General features: G+C 40.5%; 1 protein-coding gene across 1 annotated transcript in view; it reads left to right on the top strand.

Annotated features, from left to right (window-relative positions):
* Window positions 1–1862: 1862 nt before the first annotated feature.
* SLC17A5 (solute carrier family 17 member 5) overlaps window positions 1863–27989 on the top strand; it is a 55166-nt gene continuing 29039 nt past the window's right edge. The window contains exons 1-6 of the mRNA XM_064360916.1: window positions 1863–1971; window positions 10201–10397; window positions 12851–13084; window positions 16251–16338; window positions 18058–18144; window positions 19236–19354. Of these exons, the coding sequence (XP_064216986.1) occupies window positions 1878–1971; window positions 10201–10397; window positions 12851–13084; window positions 16251–16338; window positions 18058–18144; window positions 19236–19354 (819 nt within the window). The 5' untranslated portion in view covers window positions 1863–1877. The remainder of the gene's footprint in view (window positions 1972–10200; window positions 10398–12850; window positions 13085–16250; window positions 16339–18057; window positions 18145–19235; window positions 19355–27989) is intronic.

Below are 27989 nucleotides of genomic sequence, written 5' to 3' on the forward strand. Positions count from 1 at the left end.
ACCACGCTTGTACTCTGGTTTACTAAATTATTGGTTTGTGGGTCTTCCCTGTCTACACCGAACTCTCAGAGAGCATTTACCACATCTTTTCTACCTCCACAGAGACAGCCTTTATTAGTGGCTCCAGATCTGCCCCACCAAGGCAAGCTGGATTTTCCTGCAGGGGTCTGTCCTGCACACCCTGACTCAACAAGGATAAATAAGTACATTCCAACACAGAATACAATGGAGAGAAGGCTGGGGTGTCCCAGCCATTCACTCAAAGTAGTTAATAGCAGCTCCCCCCACCCAACTCCCTGGCCTTCCCGGCCTTTATTCAGCATACTGACTCAACAATGGATAAATAAGTACATTCCAACACAGAATACAATGGAGAGAAGGCTGGGGTGTCCTGGCCATTCACTCAAAGTAGTTAATAGCAGCTCCCCCCACCCAACTCCCTGGCCTTCCCGGCCTTTATTCAGCATATATTAAATGACAAAGGCTTTGAGGATAAAGATTAAAGGCCAGGTTCCAAGGCCTAAAGCAATCACCATTAATATCCCAAGGTAATATCCCTGGTAGACATCCCCCTGAGAGAGCCATCAGAATAATCAAAGGTTAGTTTTAGGACTGTATTAGTAAACAAGTTAGATAAACTCCCCACATTCCTTTGTTGCTACTCTATTTAACTAAGGGGACAAGGTTGCCTTCAGCCAAGTACTATAGTAAAAACCCACAGGCCTTCCAAAAGGGTTTGTGTATATTCTCTATAACTAAAATTTCTCCCAACAGCCTGACTGAACCCCCACATTTTCCTAGTTTCACTTTCTCAGAGTCTGCAAATGCTAGCACAATCTATCCAAATTATATTGTGGAGATATAACAGCACACATACATCAGAGGATTCCATAGGTCAAACCATATCAAACTACCTATGCTGATTATTTTTACCTATAAAACGAACAATTTCATAGGACTCAACAAATTTCCATTGCTGTTTTTTCACCTCAAAGCTATTTTAGTGCCAGGAGCAGTGGCTCATGCCTGTAATCCCAGCACTTTGGGAGGCCAAGGAGGGGACTGCTCGATCCCAGAAGTTCGAAACCAGCCTGGTCAATATAATGAGACCTTGCCATTACAAAAATAAAAAGTAAAACCAAAATTAGCCAGCCATGGTGCCGTGTGCCTGTAGGCCCAGCTACCTGGGGGAGCTGCAGTAAGAGAATCGTTTGAGTCCAGGAGTTCCAGGTTGCCCTAAGCTGTGATTGCGCAATTGCATTCCAGCTTGGGCAAAAGAGGAAGACATTGTTTGAATAAAAAAAAAATGCTATTTTAGGGACAATATGCTGTCACAGTCACAGGGTAGATCATACAAAGGTTGCTAACAGAGTGGCAACCGACCGCTAACAACTGAATGTCAAATTGTCAAATACACACCACCCACTTCCCTAGTTCGGTCGAAGACCTCCCCTTAATTATGTGCAATTCAAGTCCCCACTGCCCTCTTGCAATCACCCACCCTTCCTCGCTGCAGGAAGGGCGGCCTCTGCACTTTACAAGAGGGCGCAGGAGCGGAGACGGTCGTCCGAACCCCGGCTCCCCGGCGTGCGTAGACCGGCGGGTCGGGCTCACTTTGCGCCAATACAGCCAGAACTCCCGGAACTCCGCTTCCCTCGTCCAACCCTCGCCAGAGTTGCCCACACCTAAGATGGCGGCGGGGGCGGAGTCAGCGCGGCTGTCTCTGGGCGGGGTCGCGGGGACGAGACGTGTCCGGTAGGCGGTGCCAGCGCCCCCGCCCCGGCTGGTCCCGCCAGCTCGGCCCAGGGGCTTCGGGCTGTTGGGTCGGCGCGCTCTTCTCTGCCAGGTGGCGAAGGCGCCTGCTCCACGTAGGCGTCATGAGGTCCCCGGTTCGGGACCTGGCCCAGAAGGATGACGAGGAGAGTACGGATCGCACGCCTCTTCTGCCAGGCGCCCCACAGGCCGAAGCCGGTATGCGCCGGGGTCTTCGAGGGGCTTCGGGTAGGCGGCGGTCCAGGGGGCAGCGGTCTCTGGGCGGGCATGGCCGGGGTACCCGCACCCTGCGCCGGCGGGGCCGAAGCTGCTCAGGCTCGAGGAGAGAGTAGAAGGGGTGCCCGTTCAGAGTCCCGCTCAGCCCCGCCTGCCTTGGGGCCCAGAAGCCCCTCGGGGACCCCGGGGACCGTACCGTGACCGCGGAGCCGAGCCGGGGCCTCGGCGGGTGCAGCCCCTCGGGGTGGGGACGAGGAGCGGCTGTACAGCCGGCGCTGAGCTGGTGCTTATTTTGGGTAGTGCTGAGCGAGGGACCCAGTGGAAAAACGAACTGGGAGAGAACCTTCAAATGAATGGGCTAAGGTCCGTGCGAAGGACCCCAGTGTAAGAGCGAACTGGAGGAGAAACCTGCAAATCAATAGGCAAAGGGCTGCCCTTTCCTGTCACCGCTAGGTTTCCGCCACTGCGTATCCGCCAGCATGTGACCTGGTAGCTTCTTAGGCGGGGAGGGGAAACAAAAAAGGACTGGAGTTAACATTTATGAGTATGCAGAGGGCAATTATTGCATAACCCAGAGAATGTCTTGACAGTACAGACAGTAATGTCTTGTGCAGTAAGAGACTAAAGACATTGAGGACATTTTTTTTTCCGTCTGGCAGTCTATGACTTAAGTTAGGAAACAGTTCAGTTATCCTCAAGATATCTATAGAGTGCTAAGGTAATTTGCCAAACCGAAAAGCAGGTACTTCATAAAGCATCTTCCCTAAATTTGAGAAAATTAAAATATTTTGCTATTTGACACTTTTGTAGTATATTTAAAAGTAACAAAAACAAAAGAGCAAATCAGTTTGCATGCATTCTATAGTTTCAAATATATGTGTGTCTGAGAAAGAGTTGCATTGGAAATTTGACTTTGGCTGACCCAGAATTGTATAGTTTTCTATATTTTTTATGTTTTTAATGTTACCAGATGATGGCAGTAGAGGTGGCAAGATTGTAGCTCCAAATGGCAGCTGGGAGGTTCCTTTAGTCAACACAAACTGTAAATACCGTACCATAGTTACGTTTTACCTGGAAGTCAGATTTAGTTCCATAAACTGATCATTTTCTGTGGCTTGTAGCATTCAAATTTTATAATATTCCTCATAAAATAATATAGAAATACAGAAATAAAAGTTATAATAAAGATACTTGCCAGAAACTATTATATTGTTACAATTGAAAAATATGTATATGTATAATCAAAATTTAGCTCAAGTGTTAATCATTTTTCTCAGGAAAATGCAGATTAAAACTACAATGAGGCACTATACACCCACTAGAATAGCTAAAATCAAAAAGGCTGAGTATACCAAATGGCAGAGATGTGGATAGAAAAGCTATACATCTCAATCAAGACTGAGATGGACAAATGTATACATTTATCATGTAAATTATATTTCAATAAAGTTGATTGAAAAAAAAGTAGCTCATAGCATCACTTTTTTTTTTTTTTTTTTTTTTTTTTGAGACGGAGTTTTGCTCTTGTTACCCAGGCTGGAGTGCAATGGTGCGATCTCGGCTCATCGCAACCTCCGCCTCCTGGGTTCAGGCAATTCTCCTGCCTCAGCCTCCTGAGTAGCTGGGATTACAGGCACGCGCCACCGTGCCCAGCTAATTTTTTTGTATTTTTAGTAGAGACGGGGTTTCACCATGTTGACCAGGATGGTCTCGATCTCTTGACCTCGTGATCCACCAGCCTTGGCCTCCCAAAGTGCTGGGATTACAAGCATCACTTTTAAAAACAATCCCTATTTGATTCGTGGGTTGAATATATAGATCTTAGGGTACTGGCCCTGTCCTTGCTGGCTTGAGGTGGCTACCTTCATTATAACCATTTCCTTTTTTATTTACTGTTTTTACATACCCACTGGAAAGCAAGTGAAGTGGAAATAGTAGTAACATATTGTTTTTGCTATTTAGAATATGATAAAAGTTTTAAAGAGGAGGAGCATATATGGCAATCAAGAGAGGTATATAATGAACCTCCATGTAACCAGCACCCAGATTAAACAGTTATCAATTCATGGCCTGTCTTGCTTCATTTGTTCTTATGCTCATACATACTATGTATTTTGAAGCAAATCCCAGATACCATGTCATTTCATATGTAAATGTTTCTGCTGTTTAGCTCTAGAAGATACTCTTTTTAGCATAACTACAGTACTGTTATCACAACAAATAAAAAGAATATGAAATACTCAGTGTTCATATTTCCTCAGTTATATTCTTTTTTTTTTTTTTTTTTTGAGACAGTCCTGCTCTGTCACCCAGGCTGCAGCGCAGTGGCGTAATCTTGGCTTACTGCATCCTCCACCTGGCGGGTTCCAGTGATTATCCTGCCTCAGCCTCCCAAGTAGCTGGGATTACAGGCCCGTGCCACCACACCCAGCTAATTTTCTTATTTTTAGTAGAGATGGAGTTTCACCATGTTGGCCAGGCTGGTCTTGAACTTCTGACTTCAGGTGATCTGCCCGCCTCGGCCTCCCAAAGTGCTAGGATTACAGGCGTGAGCCACTGTGCCCGGCCTATGTCCTAATTTTTTATAGCGTGTTCAAATCAGGATCTCCATCATGTCCATACCTTCCAAATGATTGAAATGTTTTTTGTCTCTTTTAATCTGTTTCCCCCCGCTCCTTTTTTTTCCTTCCAATTTTATATGCCTATGCTGTCCTTTAATATATTCTTCTGCCCTCCTGGTTTACTGTAAATTGGTAATTGGTAGGTCTGAAAGTTTGATAGGATTGAGTCTGTCTCTCTGAATTATTGTCATGAGTATTCCATAAGTAGAATGTGAAGTGTAGAAAGTAGAATTGTGTCAGCATGCTAATTCTCCCACACACTGCTCTAGACACTAGAGATATAAAGAAGTGAACAAAACAGAACAAAAGCTCCTGCCCTTAGATTTTTATATTCTAGTGTATATTTTCCTAAACTTTCAACCCTCTCCATTTTGCTTTCTTCTTGGGTTGTAACCAAGTCCAACACTTTATTTTCTTTTTTTTTCATGGTTTCGCTCTGTTGCACAGGCCGAAATGCAGTGACACAAACAGGGCTCGCTGCAGCCTCAACCCCCTAGGCACAAAGTGATCCTCCTACCTAAGCCTCCTAAAGAGCTAGGACTACAGGCATGTGTCACCATACCTGGTTAATTTTTTTCTTTTTCTTTTTTTCTTTTTTTGTAGAAACAAGGTCTCACTTAGTTGCCCAGGCTGGTCTCGAACTCCTGGGCTCAAGCGATCCTCCTGCATCACCCTCCTAAAGTGCTGGGATTATAGGCGTGAGCCACAGCACCCAGCCCAACACTTTATTTTCTTGCCAATACTTTCAGTTCCCTTGCCCTCTGCTTTGTAATCACATCCATCTCAGTGCCGGCTCTCTGCTTTCTTAGTACCTACTCCTGAGCGCAGGCACGCAGTACTCAGTGCTTGTGAAGTTACACACTAGGACAGATTGTTCCCACCTGTTCTGTATGGGTATCTGCCCAGCATTCCTGTGTTTCACTGGGAACGTTGTTCCCACCTGTTCTGTATGGGTATCTGCCCAGCATTCCTATGTTTCACTGGGAACCTCATGCCCCTACTCTTTTCAACAACTTCTTTTTGCAAATCCTACTTTCTCACAAATAAGAAATAACCTCAATTCCTAACAAATAACCTAAATTCCTAATATCCAGAAAAAAAACCATAATAATAATTCACAGTTACTCTACGCCAAGCTCTTCTAGGTATTTTACATTACTAACTTAGTGAACCCTTCTAATAACCCTAATACAGGCCAAACACTTGGACTAGTGCCAAGCATATAGTAAGTGCTTAGTAATATTTGTTTTTTGAGACGGAGTCTTACTCTGTTGCCCATGCCAAAGTGCAGTGGCACAATCACAGCTCACTGCAGCCTCAACTTGCCAGACTCAAGCCATCCTCCCACCTCAGCCTCCCAAGTAGCAGGGATTACAGGTGTGCAACACCACAACCAGCTGATTTTTTAAATTTTTTGTAGGAATGGGGTTTCACCATGTTGCCCAGGCTGGTCTCAAACTCCTGACCTCAAGCAATCCTCCCCCATCTCAGCTTCCCAAAGTGCTGGGATTACAAGTGTGAGCCACCATACCCTGCTTGCTTAATAAATATTCTCTATTATTGGCTGGGCGCGGTGGCTCATGCCAGTAATCCCAGCACTTTGGGAGGCCAAGGTGGGTGGATTGCCTCAGACCAGGAGTTTGAGACCAGGCTGGCTAGCATGGTGAAACCCTGTCTCTACTGAAAATACAAAAATTAGCTGGGTGTGGTGGCGCATGCCTGTAGTCTCAGATACTTGGGAGGCTGATGCAGGAGAATTGCTTGAACCTGGGAGACAGAGGTTGCAGTAAGCCGAGATCGTGCCACAGCACTCTAGCCTGGGTGACAGAGCAAGACTCCGTCTCCAAAAAAAAAAAAATTATCTATCGTTTTATGTTATTAAACTTAGTACCCACTATCCCACTCAATAGTGTTAGTTCTTAGAGTTACTACAGTATGTAGTCCAGATACTGCAGATCATTTAGAATGCCCTGCTCTCCCTGTGTTTATCTGTCTCATTTCCATACATCTGTACATGCTGCTGCCTTTGCTTGGATTGCTCCACCTGTCCCTACAGGTGACTTCCTGCTCATTCAAGAAGACTTCTCCAAGAGGCCTTCCCTGACTGTCTCCACCATCCCCTCCAGTGATTAATGTGCCACTTTGTTCCTTGTTATATAAATGTACATGGTACTTTGTCTTACTGGCATAACTTTCTCCAGATTAAAAGGAGGAAGCAATCCTTTTTACTAAGTGCCTGTTATAATGTCTTACAGTACTTCATTTAATCCCCACTCAGCCCAATGAGGTAGATGGTGGTCTCCTCATTTTATAGCTGAGAAACCTGAGGATAAAAACTATTATGTAATTTCTGCAAAAGCACACAGCCACTGAAAATTACTCCCAGGTCCCACCTTAAATTAGCATGTGTACTTTCAGTTTACACCCACACACATTCCTAAGTTTAAAAAATATTTTAGAAGCTGATGTTTGTTTTGATGGGTGCCATGTTCCTTATGCAAGCATGATTGTGCTTTGAACTTGATGCTCAATGGATATTCTCTCTCTTGGTCATGCAAGCATGTTTTGTTGGATCAGTTTCAAAGATTATCCAAGTTCACAGGCAGGTTTTTCTTTACTGCTATACCTTCTTGAAATAATTTTTTCTGATTGAATATATTTGTAATCAGCAACCATTTTATTAGCTAGTAATTAATATTTCTTAGAATCTCATAGTCATATACTTTGTGACAACTGAGTTAGCTTTTTATTTTCTAATTATTGACTGTGTACTCAAAAGTTAAAGTCGCCTGACCTATAACTTGAAGGTCAGATTTTCAAGTAATATCACTAGTAATTTGAAATCATTTTACTTACCTTGCTTTCATTTCCAACTTTCTAGCCCCTTCTAATTCACATAAGATATATCATAGTCCAAATAAAACATCACTTAGGGAAAACTAATAACATACAGTAAAATAACTGCAAATATGGATAGAATGGCATAATAACATTACAAATTAGAGTAGCACAAAATAAAGTTTTTTAGAGTAAGAGAATTACTAACAACTTCATCCCTCCACTTACTCCCACATCTACCTTTGGGCAAAGCCTGTTAATTCTCTCTTTAAACATCTCAGATCTGCCCATTTTTCTTCGTTGCTGCTTTCACTCTAGTTTAAGCCACCTTCATCTCTTACCTGGAGAGCTACAGTAGTCCCTTAAGTGATCTCCCTGACCGTACATTCCCCACTCCCATTCACACTTCTCCTCTTTATAATCTCCATGCAGGGACCAGATGAGCTCTTTAAACCATCAGCTGGATAAGCTCTTTAAACCATAATTCACATCTCCTCACTCCTTTGCTGAAATAGATAATGATCTTTTTAAATACTGCATGACAAAGCATACATAGTACCTAAATCTAGATTTGTCTTGCTCCAAAATGCTCAAAGTAACAGATTTTAATGCACAAATGTAGCAAGGTTATGAGTCCTTCATCCAGACTTTTAGGTAATATCACCTAACACAGAGCAATGATAAAGAAAATGTGTTCTGCCAGGCACAGTGCCTCACGCCTATAATCCTGGTGCTTGAGGAGACTGAGATGGAAAGATTACTTGAGGTCAGAAGTTTAAGACCAGCCTGGGCAACATAGTGAGACCCTGACTCCACAAGTAAAAAATTTTAAAGTTAGTCAGATATACTGGCATATGCCTTTAGTCCCAGCTACTCAAGAGGCTGAGGTGAGAGGATCACTTGAGCCCAGGAGTTTGAGGTTACAGTAAGTTATGATCACCCACTGTACTCCAGCTTGGGCAACAGAGCAAGACCCTGTCTCTAAAAAAACAAAAGAAGAAAAAAGGAAATGTGGTTTTTTTACAAAACATGCCTCTCAGTATCCAAACTGTCATTAACTGGACAACTGCCCATTTGGATGAAGCAGAAAGCAAATTCACCTGGATTCTAGTTATAGAGACAATGTGAATAGAACTTTAGAAATTCAGTTCTTACAGATCTGGCTCTAAGTATGGTAATGGTACCATGAACTTCATAGCTGTGCCCCTTGAAGAAAGGATTTAAGAATGCCAAATGAAAAGTTTTCTATTAAGCGAAGTAAATCTTAGAGAAAACAATTAATAGCAGTTGTTAAATATATAAAAGCATACAGAAAAATGAGTTGGATCATAATATATTAATATAAACTTAAGTATAGTTGTGCATATTCATTAATGTTTCAGTCCAAATCAGTTCATCTGAGCCAGTATTAATACTTTTGTATTCTGTAAAATATATTCTCTCCTTTGATGCTAGGTAAATGAAAACACCAAGATTCTTAAGTAGGAGAAAAACATACACACATATATGATGTTGATGTGTCATTACCAAATAAAAGCACACATATTTGCATATATAGTTAATTTTAATTTAAATATGCCATTGCTTAATGAAATACATATTTAGATCTTTAAAGAGATGCTTATCAGCCACGCAGAGTTCACTAAACTTAAAGATGTTCAGACTGAATTTGCTAATTTATCTGTTACTAAGAGGTTGATTATCCTTAGCTTCCTGAATCTCATCCCTCTCCAATTCTGCAACTCAGTAAAAGAAAGAAAAAGAGAAACTATGCATAAGCCCACAGTTAGAGTAAAAAATAGGTCAAACTCCTCCTCTCACATGATCCTTTTATTGATTCCTCCAACCTACTTTGCATTCCTTTTTCTTTAAATCATCGTGGTACATTCACTCATTTCCCTCTTGGCTGTGAGCCCTTTAAGCATGATAACTACTGAGAACTGTTACAGATGCTGCAACTGTCATAGGTTCTGCAAGTTTGTGTCTAGATTCTTAAATGCATTTAGTTTATGACAGCTTTAAGTATTAATCATGGCTTCTGATTCAAACCCAGCCTTTAAGGATACTCTTCGAGGTAAGAAATTTATCAAGAGAAATTTCATACCCTACCTTTGGCAGTAAATTTTTTTTGCTATGCTACACTTACGATGAGATGGCTACTAACTCATAGTAATATAGCATGTCATTGTAAGTGCTGAAGTACTTATTGACAATGTTTCAGATAGTTTTTCAGGAATAGTAATGCCATTAAACCTCCTTACCTACTTTTCTCATGCTGTATATCTGTGCTAGCTGACAGAGAATAGGGGTTCAGTTTGAATCTGGAATAGATCTTTTTCTCAGCAAAGGTGATAAAACTACTACCTCCATGTTTTAATGAACTTTCTTATAGTTCAGGCTCTCGTGTGATATTTTTACCAAAACTACAGTTATGAGGAATGGCTAATCTTTGATCAATGTTTCTTAGATTTGTTTAATCTGAGAATATTCTTTAAATTTCTTTTATAATTATTTTTGTACTTTTAAAAAGCAACCTTTTTCATTATTTAGACAGTATCATGTAATTAGTTATTTTAATTAAAGTGGCCGGGTGTGGTGACCGATGCCTATAATCACAGCATTTTGGGAGGCTGAAGTAGGCAGATGGCTTGAGCCTAGGAGTTCGAGACCAGCCTGAGCAACATGGCAAAACCCTGTCTCCAAAAATGAAAGTTTAAAAATAAATAAAAATTTTCCCCAATCTTTATTTCAGCTCCAGCGTGCTGCTCTGCTCGTTACAACTTAGCAATTTTGGCCTTTTTTGGTTTCTTCATTGTGTATGCATTACGTGTGAATCTAAGTGTTGCGTTAGTGGATATGGTAGATTCAAATACAACTTTAGAAGATAATAGAACTTCTAAGGCGTGTCCAGAGCATTCTTCTCCCATAAAAGTTCATCATAATCAAACGGTAGGTGCTATTTTTTAAGGAAACAACCTTAATTTAAAAAAAAAACCTTACAAGTAAAAATATTAAGAGGTATTTTTTCATCCTACAGAAACCACAAACACTTTGTTTATGTATACTCTGAATCACTTTCTTTTTCTGTTTTCCCAGGAACTGATTGGGCAATAACTTGTAACTATAGCTGCTACTGCTATGCCATAATACATCTTGATCTGTTTGAAAAATAGTTCTTCCATTACTTCTATAAATATACCGTCTTGAAGAAAATTTGGAAAAACTTGTTTTACATAATAAAAATTAAACTGCTTTAAATTTTCTAAATAGCTTTTATAGGAGTATCATTTATAACCCTTTATCACTTATAGGATTACTGCTGCAAGAGAGTTTAGGTAATCTCATTTGCAAGTTGAAAAATAAGAACTGGCCAATTTCTTAGGATATTCTTTTCTGAATGTACACATGCGTAACCTAAGCTACTTAAGTCATTTTGCCTGCCTTATGTTATAGTGGAATTGATAAATGTGTGTTCATCATTTGTTTATAATTAAGTTATATAAACTTTATTTTATTTTGCTTATCACACAAGGAGATAGTACAGAAAGAAACGCTAGTATTCTTTTTAGAAGTATATTTTCAGGCTGAGTGTAGTGGCTCATGTCTGTAATCCCAGCACTGTGGGAGGCTAAGGCTGGTGGTTCACTTGAGGTCAGAAGTTCGAGACCAGCCTGGCCAACATGGCGAAACCCTGTCTCTACTAAAAATACAAAAATTAGCTGGGTGTGGTAGCACACATCTGTAATCCCAGCTACTCAGGAGGCTGAGGCAGGAGAATCGCTTGAACCTGGGAGGCAGAGGTTGAAGAGAGCTGAAATTGTACCACTGCACTCTAGCCTGGGCAACAAGAGCAAGACTTGTCTCAAAAAAAAAAAAAAAAAGGGCTAGGCACAGTGGCTCACACCTGTAATTCCAGCACTTTGGGAGGCTGAGGTGGGCGGATCACCTGAGGTCAGGAGTTCGAGACCAGCCTGGACCAACATGGAGAAACCCCGTCTCTACTAAAAATAGAAAATTAGCTGGGCATGGTGGTGCATACCTAGTAGTAGTCCCAGCTACTTGGGAGGCTGAGGCAGGAGAATCACTTGAACCCAGGAGGTGGAGGTTGCAGTGAGCCGAGATCACACCATTGCACTCCAGCCTGGGCAATAAGAGTGAAACTCCAAAAAAAAAAAAAAAAAAAAAAAAAGTAAACTTTCATCCATTTTCAGTGCTTATTTGGGTTTCACTGCTCATGAAGGTTCATACTTGGGTGAGTCTCCTCTGTCATTTATAAGCAGTGTATTCAAGCAGGAAAGAGGTTTTCTCTCTAAACAAAATAAATCTCTCCAAAAATCTTTATATATTGACTTCAAAAATGTTGTTGAATAACATTTGGGCACACATCACTCACTCTCTCCACTCCAACCTGTGACCTTCAGGGACAATACTGCTGGATCGTACATGAAATCCTAGAATTCCACAGATAAACTGCAAATTGGCACCCTAAATTAGGAAAAGTAGGAATTTGCTTTGTGTCTTTTCCTTTGCAAAGTGCTTTTGTTGACTCTGCTACTTATCTTCATCTGCCTTATGTCAGCAACAGAAAGAAATCCAGGAATGGTTCTTGACCCGTTGGCTTGGTTATATAGCTACGTGCATTGAAGATGTCAGATATTCAGATCAGTCATTAATTTTCATTAGTACCTTACCATGTGCTGCTACTATGAAAGCACAGGTTCTACTCACATTAAGTTTGTTGGTTGATTTAAATTTTGCTTTTTGGTATTGTTCAATATGCTTAAGTGCTTGGTCTGAAATGGGGAGATATTATTAATATCTATATTTATGCTTGTCAATAACTAGCATTAAGTAAACACAGTGCATCAAGCTTTATTTTATGTGCCTATTTCATTTACTCTTCCCAGATCACACATCCGTTAAGTAATAGAGCTAGGATTATAACCAGGCCTGGTTCCCAAAGCCTAACTCAACCACTACAGTTTAATTCTGTTTACTAGGTTTCTAGATTAAGCCTGTGACTCTTTTTTTTGGTTAGAGTAGCAGGGAATGGCAGCCTCCCGAGCCATAGTAGGCTCAGAGACACTTAAACCTTTTTTGTGATTCTTTTGTGAGCCTTCTTGCTCATAGTTATTACAAAGCTTCTGCAGCTCATCCTGCAGTCTAGTTTCATAAAATTGCAAGGCTTCTTGAAGTTTACGACTTTCAGTTCCATTCATTCACTTCTAAATGCTATATGTCTGTATTGTTATGACTCACCCACTTACTAGAAAGTTTGCATGTTCTTCAGTCCAAAGTAGTAATTCAAAATCTCATTTATATGTCCTTACATGCCAGTAAGAGAAAAGAGCTGTTCTGTGAAGGTCTTAAAGGGTTGTTTTATTCTCTTCTGCTTTTTGTAGGGTAAGAAGTACCAATGGGATGCAGAAACTCAAGGATGGATTCTCGGTTCTTTTTTTTATGGCTACATCATCACACAGATTCCTGGAGGATATGTTGCCAGCAAAATAGGGGGGAAACTGCTGCTAGGATTTGGGATCCTTGGCACTGCTGTCCTCACCCTGTTCACTCCTATTGCTGCAGATTTAGGAGTTGCACCACTCATTGTACTCAGAGCACTAGAAGGACTAGGAGAGGTAATTTTCTTTTCTCTCTTGTTTTACTTCTTACCCTATGTCTCCTCTTCTTCTTAAAGATTTCACTCTTTGGTATAAATATGAACCAAAAAATAACATTGGATGATAACAGGGATTTGTTTTTTACAGAAAGGACTAACTAGAAAATTACCTGAATAGATTTTGTTTGTGGTAAATGAGGTCTTGGGTAGGAGCACCCCAAAATTTGAACCTTTACTCAAAAACCAGAGAAAACGTTTTTCCAGAAGAGACTTCATAACTTGTACTTTAGGAGAGAAGAAAATAAACCATTATTAAATTGTTAAGATAGGCTGGGCACGGTGGCTCACACCTGTAATTCTAGCACTTTGAGAGGCTGAGGTGGGCAGATCACTTGAGGCCAGGAGTTAGAGGCCAGCCTGGCCAACATGGCAAAACCCCATCTCTACTAAAAGTACAAAAATTAGCCAGGTGTGGCAGCACACACCTGTGATCCCAGCTGCTTGGGAGGCTGAGGTTGGAGAATCGCTTGAACCCAGGAGGCGGAGGTTGTAGTGAGCCAAGATCACGCCACTGCACTCCAGCCTGGGTGACAGCAAGTCTCCATCTCAAAAGAAAAAAAGATGGTTAAGATTGGCCATCCTTACCTCTTGTACTTTTGTCACAGTTTAACTCTGCTCTATCATTGATGCCCAGATCTGAAACACATTTTACACATTAGACTGTTAAGTTGCATTGAATTTCTTCTTTATCACTTGTTCTTTTATTTTTTCTGGTCTTGTAACTTAGGGACAAATATTTTATGATTTTATGTAACTATCTCAATTTAGTTCTATGATTCTGCTGTTTTTAGAAGTATTATTAATTTTTGCCTCTATTTCCCTCCCCTTAAGAATTTTATCATTTTTTAAAATTTTGATTCTTGTCTTTCTTTTCCTTCCCACTTTTCTTTTGATTTCATCATGTGTGCCTCCATACTTAAATGATTTTCACTTTTCCTTTATAACTTTGAACTTGTACTTGTGAAAGGCAAAGGTGTATTTTGTTCTCTTGCATTTCTTTAATTCAAGCAAGGTAGTGGCCACTGGGTTTGGTGTAGAGCATGAAGATTATTTTAAGTAGCAGCATATCATGCTGTTGGAATGAACACTGGACTAGAATCTGAATTGTATCTAACAAGGAAACTCCATTGTATCTAACAAGGAAACTTTAGGTAAGCTCTAATCTCTAGACCTCAGTTCCATCATTTTTTAAATTGGGACTCAAATACCTTCCCTGTTTTCAGCCACAGGATAAAAAATTCATATGTGATAAGGATTGCTAGAATACTTTGGATGTTACAAGGTACTATTTGAAGATTTTTCATTCATCTGAATGTTTTTGTTCTTATCAGTAGAGGTCTATTAAGTAAACCCTTCCTGATCACAAAATTAAAATGACTCCTCTATTACCAGGTTCCTCTTCTTCCTGACAAAGTAAAATATACTTAAATCTAGCATATTTTCTCTTATCCTAGTACTGAATCTCCTTGCTGGATGTATCCCCATATTTTACTTCCTGTCTGTTTATGCCACTAATTTAACATTTTATCATGTTGATCATATTACTACTGTTATCTCAGGTGACATTTTATTTCTTTTCTTTTTTTTTTTTTTTTGAGACAGTCTCGTTCTGTCGCCAGGCGGTAGTGCAGTGGTGCGATCTCATCTCACTGCAACCTCCATCTCCTGGGTTCAAACGATTCTCCTGCCTCAGCTGGGATCTCAATAGCTGGGATTACACTTGCCACCATGCCTGGCTAATTTTTGTATTTTTAGTAGAGACAGGGTTTCACCATGTTGGCCAGTCTCATCTCAACCTCCTGACCTCAAGTGATCCACCTGCCTTGGCCTCCCAAAGTGCTGGAATTACAGGCATGAGCCATCATTCCCAGCCAATGTTTAATTTAAGAAGTTGTGTTTATATTCAGGTTCTCTCGTCCTTCTTCATCCTTCCAATATGTATCACAGGTATATTTCCTCATTTATAAAGGACACTTAGATTACCATCTCTCATTCCTACCACCTAATTCATGATAAATATACCTACATTGTCCCTAGGTTTTATAATAAAGTTTTCTACAACATAATATCTGTGGGCATTTCCAAACATCTTCAGTTTTCTTCTAGAATGACTCATCCTGTGAATACTCCATGATACAGATTTTTACTGATTAGCAATGTACCTAAATCATCTTTGCCTTCCATTGGTATTACTTTTTCTTTTAATTCCTTTGTTTTGTTTTTGAAAGAGTCACCAGGAAGTACAAAGTATTAAAATATTTATTATTCTCTCCACTAAAAATGGCGCTACCATTTATCTTTACAACAATTATGCAAGATTGGGAGTATTGTCTCTGTTTTACAGATAAAGAAATTGAAGTTCAAGGAGGTTAACTGATCTTCCTGAAGTGACACAGAGAGTGTCCAAGGAGAGCTGTTCTCTCCCACTCTGCTGTGCTATCTCCTCATTTACCCAACCTCCACAAACCTCCTGCTTCTACATCCCATTACCTCTCTGTATCAGTAATTGTCATTTACTAGGCTTGTTATCACAGTAAAAAAAGAAAAATGGCTGTAAACATGCCTATTGATTGTCAACTCGAATTTTTTTTCAGTATCCCAAAGTATTAACTCAGTGTTTTTCAAAGTTATAAGTTAGTAATATTCCCTTTTCATTCAGGTGATCAATAAAGTGAACGAGAAAAATTAACCTTGAGCATGATCCCTTTATGTCCTCACTCAGTACAGTTCTTTTAGATTTATTATAACCTTTTTCTTGTTATCTTCAAACCAGTTCCAAAATCCATGAATCTTTGGGAATTTTTACTTTTTTTTTTAAGAGATGGGGTCTCACTATGTTGCCCAGGCTGATCTCGAACTCCTGGGCTCAAGCAATCCTCCTCCCTTGGCCTTCCAAAATACTGGGATTATAGGCTTGAGCCACCATACCCAGCCCTCAAATTTTGAAAGTACTTAATTATAAGGTATTTTCACTTAACACTGTAAAAATGTCTCACTTCATGGAACCTGATTCAGATTTGATTCTTATCCAGATAATGCTTTTGCAGCAAAATACTTAACTTACTTTAAAACATTAACAAAACTACCTTGTATTTCATCAGAAATATCATGTTCCCTTCTCTCAGGGTGTCACATTTCCAGCCATGCATGCCATGTGGTCTTCTTGGGCTCCCCCTCTTGAAAGAAGCAAGCTTCTTAGCATTTCATATGCAGGTGAGATAACTATTATCGAATTTTGCTGTAATATGTTATGTATATATCACCCTTGGGGAAAAAGTACCTGCATACCAGAATCGTGCAATGTTGGATTGGATGCCCCTCTGGGGAGAAACTTAAGTTTCAGTAGTATAACTTTATTACCAATTTTTCTCTTTGGCTCAACAGCTTGTAGTAATGTGGCTTAATTGACTATCATTTTCCCCATCTACCATCATTTATTTCAAAGTGTGTTGCCTTTTCAGATATTGGTATAGAGCTGCTATTTTTTTTGTTTGTTTGTTTACTTTTTTTGTTTTTTTTAATTTATTTTTGTTTGTTTGGAGATGCTATTTTAAAAAAAAAAAAAAAGGCCAGAAGCTAGAAAATGGAATGTTTTTGTCCTTAAACTGTGATTTCTCTTTTGATTATCTAATGAATGTATCATGATTCTCAACCCCTCTCTTCATGCATCTTTTCTCGATGCATCTTTATTTGCCATCATTTTGATCTACAGGTGAGAGAACATGAGATTTATATATGTGAATTATAATTTTACCAGATTGCATAAGAAATTCTAGCCTTTCTTTCATTGACTGAAATTTTTCCACCTGACTGCTTTTTAAAAACAGTAGTTAAGAAAAGCCCTCTTTGTGGTACTTTTAAGCTAAAATCTGAAGGATAAGATCAAACAAGTCAGGCAGGGAGAAGAGCACTTCAGCCAGTCAGAACCGCATGTATGAGGGCTCTCAGGCAAGAAATAACATAAGGGTTCAAAGAAATGGAAAACTACTGTGGGTGGCTAGAACTCAGTGAGTAAGGAGGATAATGGCATAAAATGAGATTAGAGAAAGAGACAAGAGCTGGGTTATATGAGGTCTTACAGGATACAGGAAATAATGTAGTTTTTTTTTTTAAGAGGCATGATTCAGTTACATTTTAAGAAAATTATTCTTGCAACTATGTGGAGATTGACATGAGAAATCTTTTGATAGATTCAAGAACAGGTACTGTCTAAGGTTCCCCTTTATCTATTGAATAAATCCCAAACTCCTTGAATGAGGAGCAAGGTTCTTTACAGTCTTCACTACTTTGTTGCAGCTAGCCTTATATCTCTGGCACATAGTGCCTAGCATGGAGTAGGTACTCAGTAACTGTTTGACTGTTCAACCTATTTTTCCAGCCTTATCTATTTTTCTTTTCCTTTCCTTTACCCAAATGACGTTCCCAAGCCTACTGTCTGCTTTCCTACTTCCATTCCTTTGCTTGTCCTGTTACACTAACTCTGTATCTTTTTTCTAATCTTGTTTCTATGGGATCAAATTATAGCCTTTTTTTGTTTGCGTTTGTTTTTGTTTTTGAGACAGGGTCTCACTCCAGGCTGGAGTGCAGTGGCACAATCACAGCTCACTGGAGCCTCGACATCCCAGGCTCAAGTGATCCTCAGCCTCCCAAGTAGCTAAGTAGCTAAGTAGCTGGTACCACAGGCATGTGCCACCACCACACCTGGATAATTTTTGTATTTTTAGTAGAGGTAGGAGTTTGCCATATTGCCCAGGCTGGTCTCAAACTCCTAGACTCAAGTGATCCACCCACCTCAGTCTCCCAGAGTGCAGGGAATACAGCCATGAGCCACTGTGCCCAGCCTGTTACCCATCCTCTGTAAGCAGTAGACTTGTCTGTCCTATTTTTGTTTCTCTCTCTCCAAAGTTTATAAAGTCTTATGTGTTGTTCTAGGAGCACAGCTTGGGACAGTAATTTCTCTTCCTCTTTCTGGAATAATTTGCTACTATATGAATTGGACTTACGTCTTCTACTTTTTCGGTAAGTTTAAAATTTTAACTAAATTATAACGTAACAAATTCAAAATGTAAATAGTAGCCTAATAATTTGTTAAAAATATACATTCCAAATCACCAAACCTCAAAGTTCTAAAACACTTACTGATAACCTGTTTTTCAAGTTAATATTGTTAACTCGACCTATCTAAGTTATGACCTGATGTTAGTTTTGGAATATTTCTCAGTAGAATTTCTAACAACTGTTGATCCTGGACACACATTTGCTATCAAAAAAATCACTATCTTGGATATTTTCAATTTCTTCTCAAGCAAAGTAGGATGTTCTCACTTGGTAGTTTTAATGTTTTTTTTTTTCTTTTTATCTAGTCCCAAGGCATTTTATTTCTCAATTTCATTGGCAGCATGATACACATTTTTAATAAATTAACTTTTCACATGGATGTGTCATGCAAGAAGTATATCTGCAATCAAAATTTAAAAATCAACTTACAAAAACAGACACCTTTGGAAATATGTAGATTGTGGAAATGTATCTTCAAAAAGGTTTGTCTGGTAGACCCTGATGGGCAAAGTCATGTAGTTAAAAGTTGTTTTCTTCTGACCGGGTATGGTGGCTCATGCCTGTAATCCCAGCACTTTGGGAGGCCGAGGCAGGTTGATCACAAGATCAGGAGTTCAAGACCAACCTGGCCAACATGGTGAAACCCCATCTCTACTAAAAATACAAAAATTAGCCAGGTACAGTGGCACATGCTGTAGTCCCAGCTACTCAGGAGGCTGAGACAGTAGAGTTGCTTGAACCCAGCAGGAGTACGTTGTAGTGAGCCAAGATAGAGCCACTGCACTCCAGCCTGGGCAACAGAGTAAGACTCTGTCTCAAAAAAAAAATAATTTCTTCAAAATGTGTAAACGATAACACAGTTATAGCAATTATCCCATTAAAGAATTGAGAGAAACTTGAATCCAAACTGAAGTTAGTTTTACATCGATTTTATAGTTACAGAATGTTTTCAAGACATGTAAAAACTACTGTTGGTACATTCTAATTTTGTGTTTTTGTTTTGTCTTTTGTTACATTCTAACTTTATCTAACGATTATTTTTTGATTTTAAGGTGCTGTTGGAATATTTTGGTTTCTTTTGTGGATCTGGTTAGTTAGTGACACACCAGAAACACACAAGAGAATTTCCCGTTATGAAAAGGAATACATTCTTTCATCATTAAGAAATCAGGTATGGACTTTGACACATTTTAAAAACAATACCAGAATGTTTTTTGCTTCAGAATTAAGATACCAATTTTTAAAAATTGATATTTCTATTGTGCATGCCCTAGACAAAGTAGAAGAGGCAAATGAAATAAATATCCAGAGTACTGTCTGGCTGGGTGCAGTGGCTCACACCTGTAATCCCAGTACTTTCAGGAGGCCTAGGTGGGAGGATCACTGAGGCCAGCAGACTAGCCACCTCAACATAGTGAGACCCTGTCTCTACACAACATTTAAAATATTTAAAAATTTTTTTAAATAAATATGAACAAAGTATTGTTTGAAGAATGCAGTTCTTTCATTTTTTATAGAAAGTATAGTTTTATAAGCTATAAAAAATACTTTTTGAGTCATTTTAAACCTTTTAGAGTAGTGGTTATCAAATGAGTCTTGTTTATTTTTACCACTTGATTAGTAGAAAATAAAATGTGTTATTCATGAAAGGATTCTCATTCTGATCATTAGTTGTTAAAAAACCAACTAGTGTGTTTATACAGTTGTGTATCCCAAATCTAAAAATTCTAAATCCAAAATACTCTGAAATACAAAAGTTTTTGAGAACCCGCATGATGCTCAAAGGAAATGCTCATCGGAGCATTTCAGATTTTTTAGATTTTAAGATTTAGGATGCTTGGCCAAGCATGTTGGCTCACACCTGTAATCCTAGCACTTTGGGAGGCCAAGGCGGGCGGTTCGCCTGAGGTCAGGAGTTTGAGACCAGCCCGGCCAACACAACAAAACCCCATCTCTACTAAAAAATACAAAAATTAACCAGGCATGGTGGTGCACACCTGTAGTCCCAGCTACTCAGGAGCCTGAGGCAGAAGAATTGCTTGAACCCAGGAGGTGGAGGTTGCAGTGAGCCAAGATCCAATCACTGCACTCCAGCCTGGGTGACAGAGTGAGACTCTGTCTCAAAAAAAAAGAAAAAGATTTCAGATGCTTATAGGAGTGAACCACCACTCCCAGCCCAAGATTGATATTTTAAATATTTATATGTAGTATAATCAGGCAGTAATTAAAAACTTAATATGGGCTGGGCATGGTGGCTTACACCTGTAATCTGAGCACTTTGAGAAGATAAGGCAGGCAGATTTCTTGAGCCCTGGAGTTCAAGACCAGCCTGGACAACATAGTGAAACCCCCAACTCTAAAAAGAAGAAAAAATTTACTCTTTAACATTTCTTTTTAAGTTTTTTACTTTGCTATAAATGTCTCTACAGCAGCTGAACTTTAAGAAATATGACCTGTCACCAGGTACGGTGGCTCACACCTGTAATCCAGCACTTTGGGAGGCTGAGGTGGGCGGATTATGAGGTCAGGAGTTTGAGACCAGCCTGGCCAACATAGTGAAACTCCATCTCTACTAAAAATACACAAATTAGCCAGGCATCATGGCACACACCTGTAGTCCCAGCTACTTGGGAGGCTGAGGCAGGAGAATCACTTGAACCCAGAAGGTGGAGGTTATGGTAAGCTAAGATCGCATCACTGCACTCCAGCCTGGGCAACAGAGCAATACTCCGTCTCAAAAAAAAAAAAAAAAAGGAAGAAATATGACCTGTCATGATCTTTGCCAAAGATTGGCAAAAACTTAGAAACAGAAGAAATAAGCACTGTAATAATGTTTTAACCAGGTGGAGAGCTCATATCCAAGGTTACTTGGGTCTGAGTATTCCCAGCAAAAAAAAAAAAAAAAATTTTAATACAAATAGTAAGTTTTAGCTGGGTGTGGAGGCACATGTGTAGTTTCAGCTCCTCAAGAGGCTGAGGCAAGGGGACTGCTTGAGTCCAGGAGGTCAAGGCTGCAGTGAACCATGATCAGCTATTGCATTCCAACCTGGGCAACAGAGCAAGACCGTGTCACAAAAAAAAAGTTACTTTGAAAGTTTAGTGTCCTACATGATGTTAAGTGAGTTACCCACTTTTTCCTCTTAAGGAACAGGTTGAATTTAATGCATTATAAACAGATGTTGCCATGTAAAACCTGATGTTTTGTATTTTCTTAACACTGATGGGTAACAGCTTGCTTCTTCCAATATTTCATTTTTATCATTATCTTCCAGAACTTATAAAACTTTTGAGTTTGTTTAAATTTTTTAAAAAGCTTTCCCGGCCAGGCACGGTGGCTAAGGCCTATAATCCCAGCACTTTGGGAGGCTGAGGTGGGTGGATCACCTGAGGTTGGGAGTTCAAAACCAACCTAACCAACATGGAGAAACCCCATCTCTACTAAAAATACAAAATTAGCCAGGCGTGGTGGTGCATGCCTGTAATCCCAGCTACTCAAGAGGCTGAGGCAGGAGAATCGCTTGAACCCAGGAGACAGAGGTTGCAGTGAGCTAGATCAGGCCATTGCACTCCAGCCTGGTCAACAAAAGCAAAACTCCATCTCAAAAAAGAAAAAACCCTTTCCCTTGGTCAGCCACGGTGGCTTGCACCTGTAATCCCAACACTTTGGGAGGCCAAGATTGGAGGACTGCTTGAGTCCAGGAGTTGAGACCAGCCTGTGCAACATGATGAGACCTGATCTCTATAAAAAATTTTAAAATCAGCCGGGCATGAAGTTATGCACCTATAGTCTTAGCTACTCAAGACGCTGAGGCAGGAAGATTGCGTGAGCTTGGGAGGCAAGACTATAGTAAGCTGTGTTTGTGCCACTGCACTCCAGCTTGGGAAACAGAGCGAGAACCTGTAAAGTGGTCTTATTTTTGTCTTGCTCCAGCATGCTCATAGAGTGGCCTGGTTTTGGTTCAACAGGAGAACCCCAGGGCCTAGATGTTAGAACCAGGACAATTTAGCTTACAGCAGCCTGGGACTGCTTCTTTCTTTTTCTTTTCTTTTCTTTTTTTTTTTTTTTCTGAGACAGTATTTTGCTCTTTTTGCCCAGGCTGGAGTGCAATGGTGCAATCTCAGCTCACTGCAATCTCTGCCTTCCGGGTTCAAGTGATTCTCCTGCCTCAGCCTCCCGAGTAGCTAGGATCACAGGCACGTGCCACCAAACACAGCTAATTTTGTATTTTTAATAGAAATGGGGTTTTACCATGTTGGCCAGGCTGATGTCAAACTCCTGACCTCAGGTGATCCACCTGGCTCAGCCTCTCAAAGTGTGGGAATTACAGGCTCAAACCCCCACGCCAAGCCTGATTGCTGTTTTTCTTTCTCACTTTGCTGAGAGAAAGAGTGGTATCTTCCAGAGAGAAAGTGACACCTTCCAGGAAGTGCGGCAGTTGGATGTTGCTCTCATGGATAAGGCAAAGGCAAAAAATAACAGGAAGAGGAAGCAGGTGTAAGTCAGGTCATGGAGGATCCCCTGTGCCTCACTAAGGAGCTTAGCCTTTATCCTTTAGGCACTGGGATGCCATGTAGTATTTGTAAGCTTGAAGTGACAGAATCAGGTTTGCATCATAGATAGCTTATGCTGGCAGTAATGTCAAAGGAGATCTGAGCTGGACAAGCAAGAGTTGCCGTTAGAATGTTTTCTCAGTTATTTAAGAAAAAGTCAGTACTAATAGGCAGAAATGTGATTTCATTCTTACAATAAGTGGATTTTACAAGTATGACAGCGTATATACTTCTAATTCTGATTCTGAAATTTCTACAAAAAAAGAAATAGGCTGGGTCCAGTGGCTCACACCTATAATCTCAGCACTTTGGGAGGCAAAGGCAGGAGGATCGCCTGAGGTCAGGAGCTTGAGACCAGTTTGGCCAACATGATGAAACCCCTTCTCTACTAAAAATACAAAAATTAGCTAGGGGTGTTGTGCATGCCTATAGTCCCAGCTACTGGGGAGACTGAGGCAAGATAATCGCTTGAACCCAAGGGACAGAGGCTGTGATGAGCCGAGATCATGATACTGCACTCCATCCTGGGTGACAGAGCAAGACTCCATCTCAAAAAAAAAAAAAAAGGGGAGAGAGAGAAGGCCGGGCATAGTGGCTCATGCCTGTAATCCCAGCACTTCTGGAGGCCGAGGCAGGCAGATCACCTGAGGTCAGGAGTTCAAGAGCAGTCTGGCCAACTTGGTGAAACCCTGTCTCTACTAAAAATATAAAAATTAGTCAGGCATGGTGACAGGCACCTGTCAAACCAGCTACTCAGGAGGCTGAGGCAGGAGAATCGCTCGAACCCGAGAGGCGAAGATTGCAGTGAGCCGAGATACCACACCATTGCACTCCAGCCTGTGTGACAGCAATACTCTGTCTCAAAAAAAAAAAAAAAGAGAGAGAGAAACAAAAATCTTCATTGCACCCTGCAGTTAAATTCAGAAGGCCAGCTCATAACTAGTGAGTGCTTTAAGACCATCAACTACTCTATTTTGAAGATCTCTTTTTAATGAATTATGGAAAGATATCACCGCTTCACCCACTGAAATGTCCTTTCCTATATATCTGCTATTTTTTGTTGTTGTTGTTGTTGTTCTTTTCTTAATTCTGGGGATATCGTGGGGTTTTCTTGTTTGTTTGGTTCTGGGGTTTTGGGAGATTTGTTTGTTTGTAAGAAAAGGTCTGGCTCTGTTGCCTAGGCTGGAGTACAGTAGCGTAATCTCAGCTCACTGCAGCCTCCCTCCACCTCCCAGGCTCTAGCCATCCTCCCACCTCAGCCCACCAAGTAGCTGGGACCCCACAGATGTGTACCACAATGCCTGGCTAATTTTTATATTTTTTGTGGAGACGGTTTTGCCATGTTGCCTAGGCTGGTCTTGAACTTGTGAGCTCAAGTGATCCGCCTGCCTCAGCCTCCCGACGTGCTGGCATTACAGGAATGAGCCACCATGTCCAGCCTGAAGATAGCATGTTTTTTAACTGTTTTACTTCTCCTTTATGCCTTTTAGGAAGAGTATACAATTTTGCAGCATTGCAAAGCAAATCAAATGGGGACCTTGATTTGAATATTTGGTTGTCTAATTAAGATAGAAATTAAGAGCATTTATTACATGTAACTTTGCTAAATCAGTTTGCTGTTACTTGCATTTGATAAGAAATTTTTTTTTGTAAAATGGCATATTAGAAGATATTGAAGTATTTGTTGAGTGATCATACCCTCTCTATATTTCACACATTTCATGACAAATAATTTTTACAGTTTGTCCTTTTCTGTTTCAACTCATATGGAAAAAAAAAGTTGATTGAGCTATTATTAGAAATTTGACAATACATTTTGTATACAAGATTCAGGATCTCATTAATTTTTCCTTCACAAACATTATCATTTAAATCTCCAAAGTACATTTGCTTTCAAAATGTTAGCTGGGCAAATGATCTGAGCAATTTTAAAATTCCTTGCCTGTATGTATTTGGGAGGCTGAGAAGGGGATGGGGAGGACAGAGTCTCACTCTGTTCCCCAGGCTGGAGAGCACTATCTCAGCTCACTGCAACCTCCACTTCCCGGGCTCAAGCAATTCTTTTGCCTCAGCCTCCCCAGTAACTGGGATTACACGTACACACCACCATTCCCAGCTAATTTTTTTGTGTCTTTAGTAGAGCCAGGGTTTCACTGTGTTGGCCAAGCTGGTCTCCAACTCCTGGCCTCAAGTGATCCTCCTGCCTTGGCCTCCCAAAGTGTTGGGATTACAGGTGTGAGCCACCACACCCAGCCACACATATATATTTTCCTTTATCAGCAGTGGTATTTTAGAATATAGAGCTCTAATAAGAACTTTCAGAACCAGGTGGAGTAACTTTTCCCTGTAATCCCAGCACATTGCTAGGCCTAGGTGGAAGGATCACTTGAGCCCAGGACTTAGAGACCTGCCTGGGCAACACAGGGAGACCCCATTTCTAAAAAAGATTTTTAAATTACCTGGTATGGTGGTACATGCCTGTAGTCTCAGCTACTCCGGAGGCTGAGGTGAGAGGATCACTAGAGACCTGGAAGTTGAGGCTGTGGTAGCCGTGATCGTGCCACTGCACTGCAGCCTGGGCAACAGAGCAAAACCCTGTCTCAAAAAAAAAGCACCAGGCACGGTGGCTTACACCTGAAATCCCAGCACTTTGGGAGGTTGAAGCGGGCAGATTGCCTGAGGTTAGAATTTTGAGACCAGCCTGGCCAACATGGGGAAACCCCATCTCTACAAAAAATACAAATGTTGGCCAGGCACGGTGGCTCATGCCTATAATCCCAGCCACTTTGGGAGGCTGAGGCAGGTGAATCACCTGAGGTCAGGAGTCGGAGAGCAGCCTGACCAATATAGTGAAACCTCATCTTTTAAAAAATATATATATGTACAAATATTAGCTGGGCATGGTAGCAGTTGCCTGAACTCCCAGCTGCTCAGGAGGCTGAGGTAGGAGAATTGCTTGAACCCAGGAGGCAGAGGCTGCAGTGAGCCAAGATCACACCACTGCACTTCAGCCTACATGACAGAGCGAGACTCTATCTCAAAAAAAAAAAAAAAATGCTTTCATAATTTTTTTATTTTTTGCCAACAATTAGATGTGATGAAGCCATAGAGAGTATGTGTTTACATTGCTTGATTAGCGAGATAGTAGTGTGTTAGAAACAACAGCAAGAGAATAATTTATAGATCCAGAACATCAAAAAAAAGCTGTTTTGTACCTTGTTAAGTCCAGCCTTAACTTGTGTTGTCCAGTATGGTAGCCACTAGCCCCATGTGGCTATTATATTTTTAATTTAACTAATTTAATTAAATTTTTAAGTAATTTAATTAAAAATTTAGTTCTGGGCCAGGTGCGGTGGCTCACACCTGTAATCTCAGCATTTTGGGAGGCCAAGGAGGGCAGATCACTTGAAGTCAGGAGTTCAAGACCAGCCTGGATAACATGGTGAAACCCCATCTCTACGAAAATACAAAAATTAGCTGGGTATGATGGTGGGTACCTGTAGTCCCAGCTACTCAGGAGGCTGAGGCAGAATTGCTTGAACCCGGGAGACAGAGACTGTAGTGAGCCGAGACCAGGCCACTGCACTCCAGCCTGGGCAACAGAGCAAGACTCAGAAAAAATTCTTCAGTCACACTACCCATATGACCAGGGTTTTGTTTCATTTTGTTTTCTTTCCTCAACCTGTTAGAATGACAAGGATTTAATAACCACATGTAACTACTAGTTACCCTGTGGACAGTGTGTATATAGAACATTTCCATCATCGTGGAAAGTTCTGTTGGACAGCACCATCTTAAACTCTTGAAGGATTTTTTTTTTAATGTCTGCTAGATACTTGGATAGTTTCTCCTAGTAACATTTGAAAATTCATCTTTAACTTGAAAGCTTTTTATAAATGAACACTTTCCCACCTGAAATAAAATTTGTAATGTGGAAATACTGTAAGTTGATATTACCATTCATATTGGGAGAACAGAAAACTGTTGTGTTGTACCTAGGTTACAAATGAATACTAAGCTGTAAATCATATATTTCACATTCTTCTTCCTAAGCCTTTAACCCTCTGGCCTTGTATGCATTTGATAAGCAGCTGTTGACAGCCTGCCATGTGTCGGGCTTCTGTGTTAGACATACAGCTGATCTTGGTCGGGTGATTGTCCAAAAACATCAGATTATCAAAAATTCAATTGCTATTAACAGGTTGTAAAAACATACCAGTGTGTCTAAAATTAAATATTTCATATTACAGATTATATTTCTAAGAGGTAGGATACATTCTTCAGAATATATTCAGTTTTCAGACTTCAAATACATTTACACTTGTGTCTTTCAGCATGAAAGAATAATTTTCCTTCTTTTGTGGATTTCAAAGCCATATAAAAAGAGCTATGTTCCAAATTCCTTCAAACTCTAAAATCCTCTCTGTCCTGAGCTTTTCGGTTAAGAGGGATGAAGGCAGACTTTAAAATCTAATCTCTACAGCAGTGGGTCCCAAAGTTGCTGCACATTGAAATCACCCAGGGATCTTCAAAAACTAGGGATGCATACCTCCCACCCACCCACAAACTATTCAGTTGGTCTAGGGTGTGACCTTGGTCTCAGTGGTTTTAAGGCTCTGCTGGGTGATTCTTATATGCATCAAAGTTTGGGAACCCACTGCTCTACAGAATTACCAGTGAAGCCTTTTAAAACTTAGATTCCTTGGCCCTACTCAGAGTTTTTTGCTTTACTTGTTTTTGTTTTGTTTATTCAATAGGCCAAGAGTAGAACATAGGCCCTTATAATTTTAAAGTGTCAAAGATGATTCTGAGGATAGCTGGAGTTGAGAACCACTGCTGTAAAAGAATAAATGTTATCTCTCCTTCTCTTTCCCTCTGTCTGTATGTCTTTGATCATATTAAAAACCACAACTGGGTGCAATGGCTCACGCCTGTAATCCCAGCACTTTGGGAGGCCAAGGTGGGCAGATCACCGGAGGTCAGGAGTTCTCAATCAGCTTGGCCAACACAGTAAAACCCCATTTCTACTAAAAACATAAAAATCAGCCAGGTGTGGTGGCGGGCACCTGTAATCCCAGCTACTTGGGAGGCTGAGGCAGGAGAATTTCTTGAACCTGGGAGGCGGAGGTTGCAGTGAGCCAAGATCGTGCCACATCACTCCATCCTGGATGACAGAGCAAGACTCCATCTCATAAATTAATTAATTAATTAATTAATTTAAATGTTTTTAAATTAAAAAAAACACGAGCATATCT

This window comes from Aotus nancymaae, unplaced genomic scaffold (assembly GCF_030222135.1).
Source record: "Aotus nancymaae isolate 86718 unplaced genomic scaffold, 86718_ANA_hifiasm-v0.15.2.pri h1tg000040l, whole genome shotgun sequence".
Lineage (NCBI taxonomy): Eukaryota > Metazoa > Chordata > Mammalia > Primates > Aotidae > Aotus > Aotus nancymaae.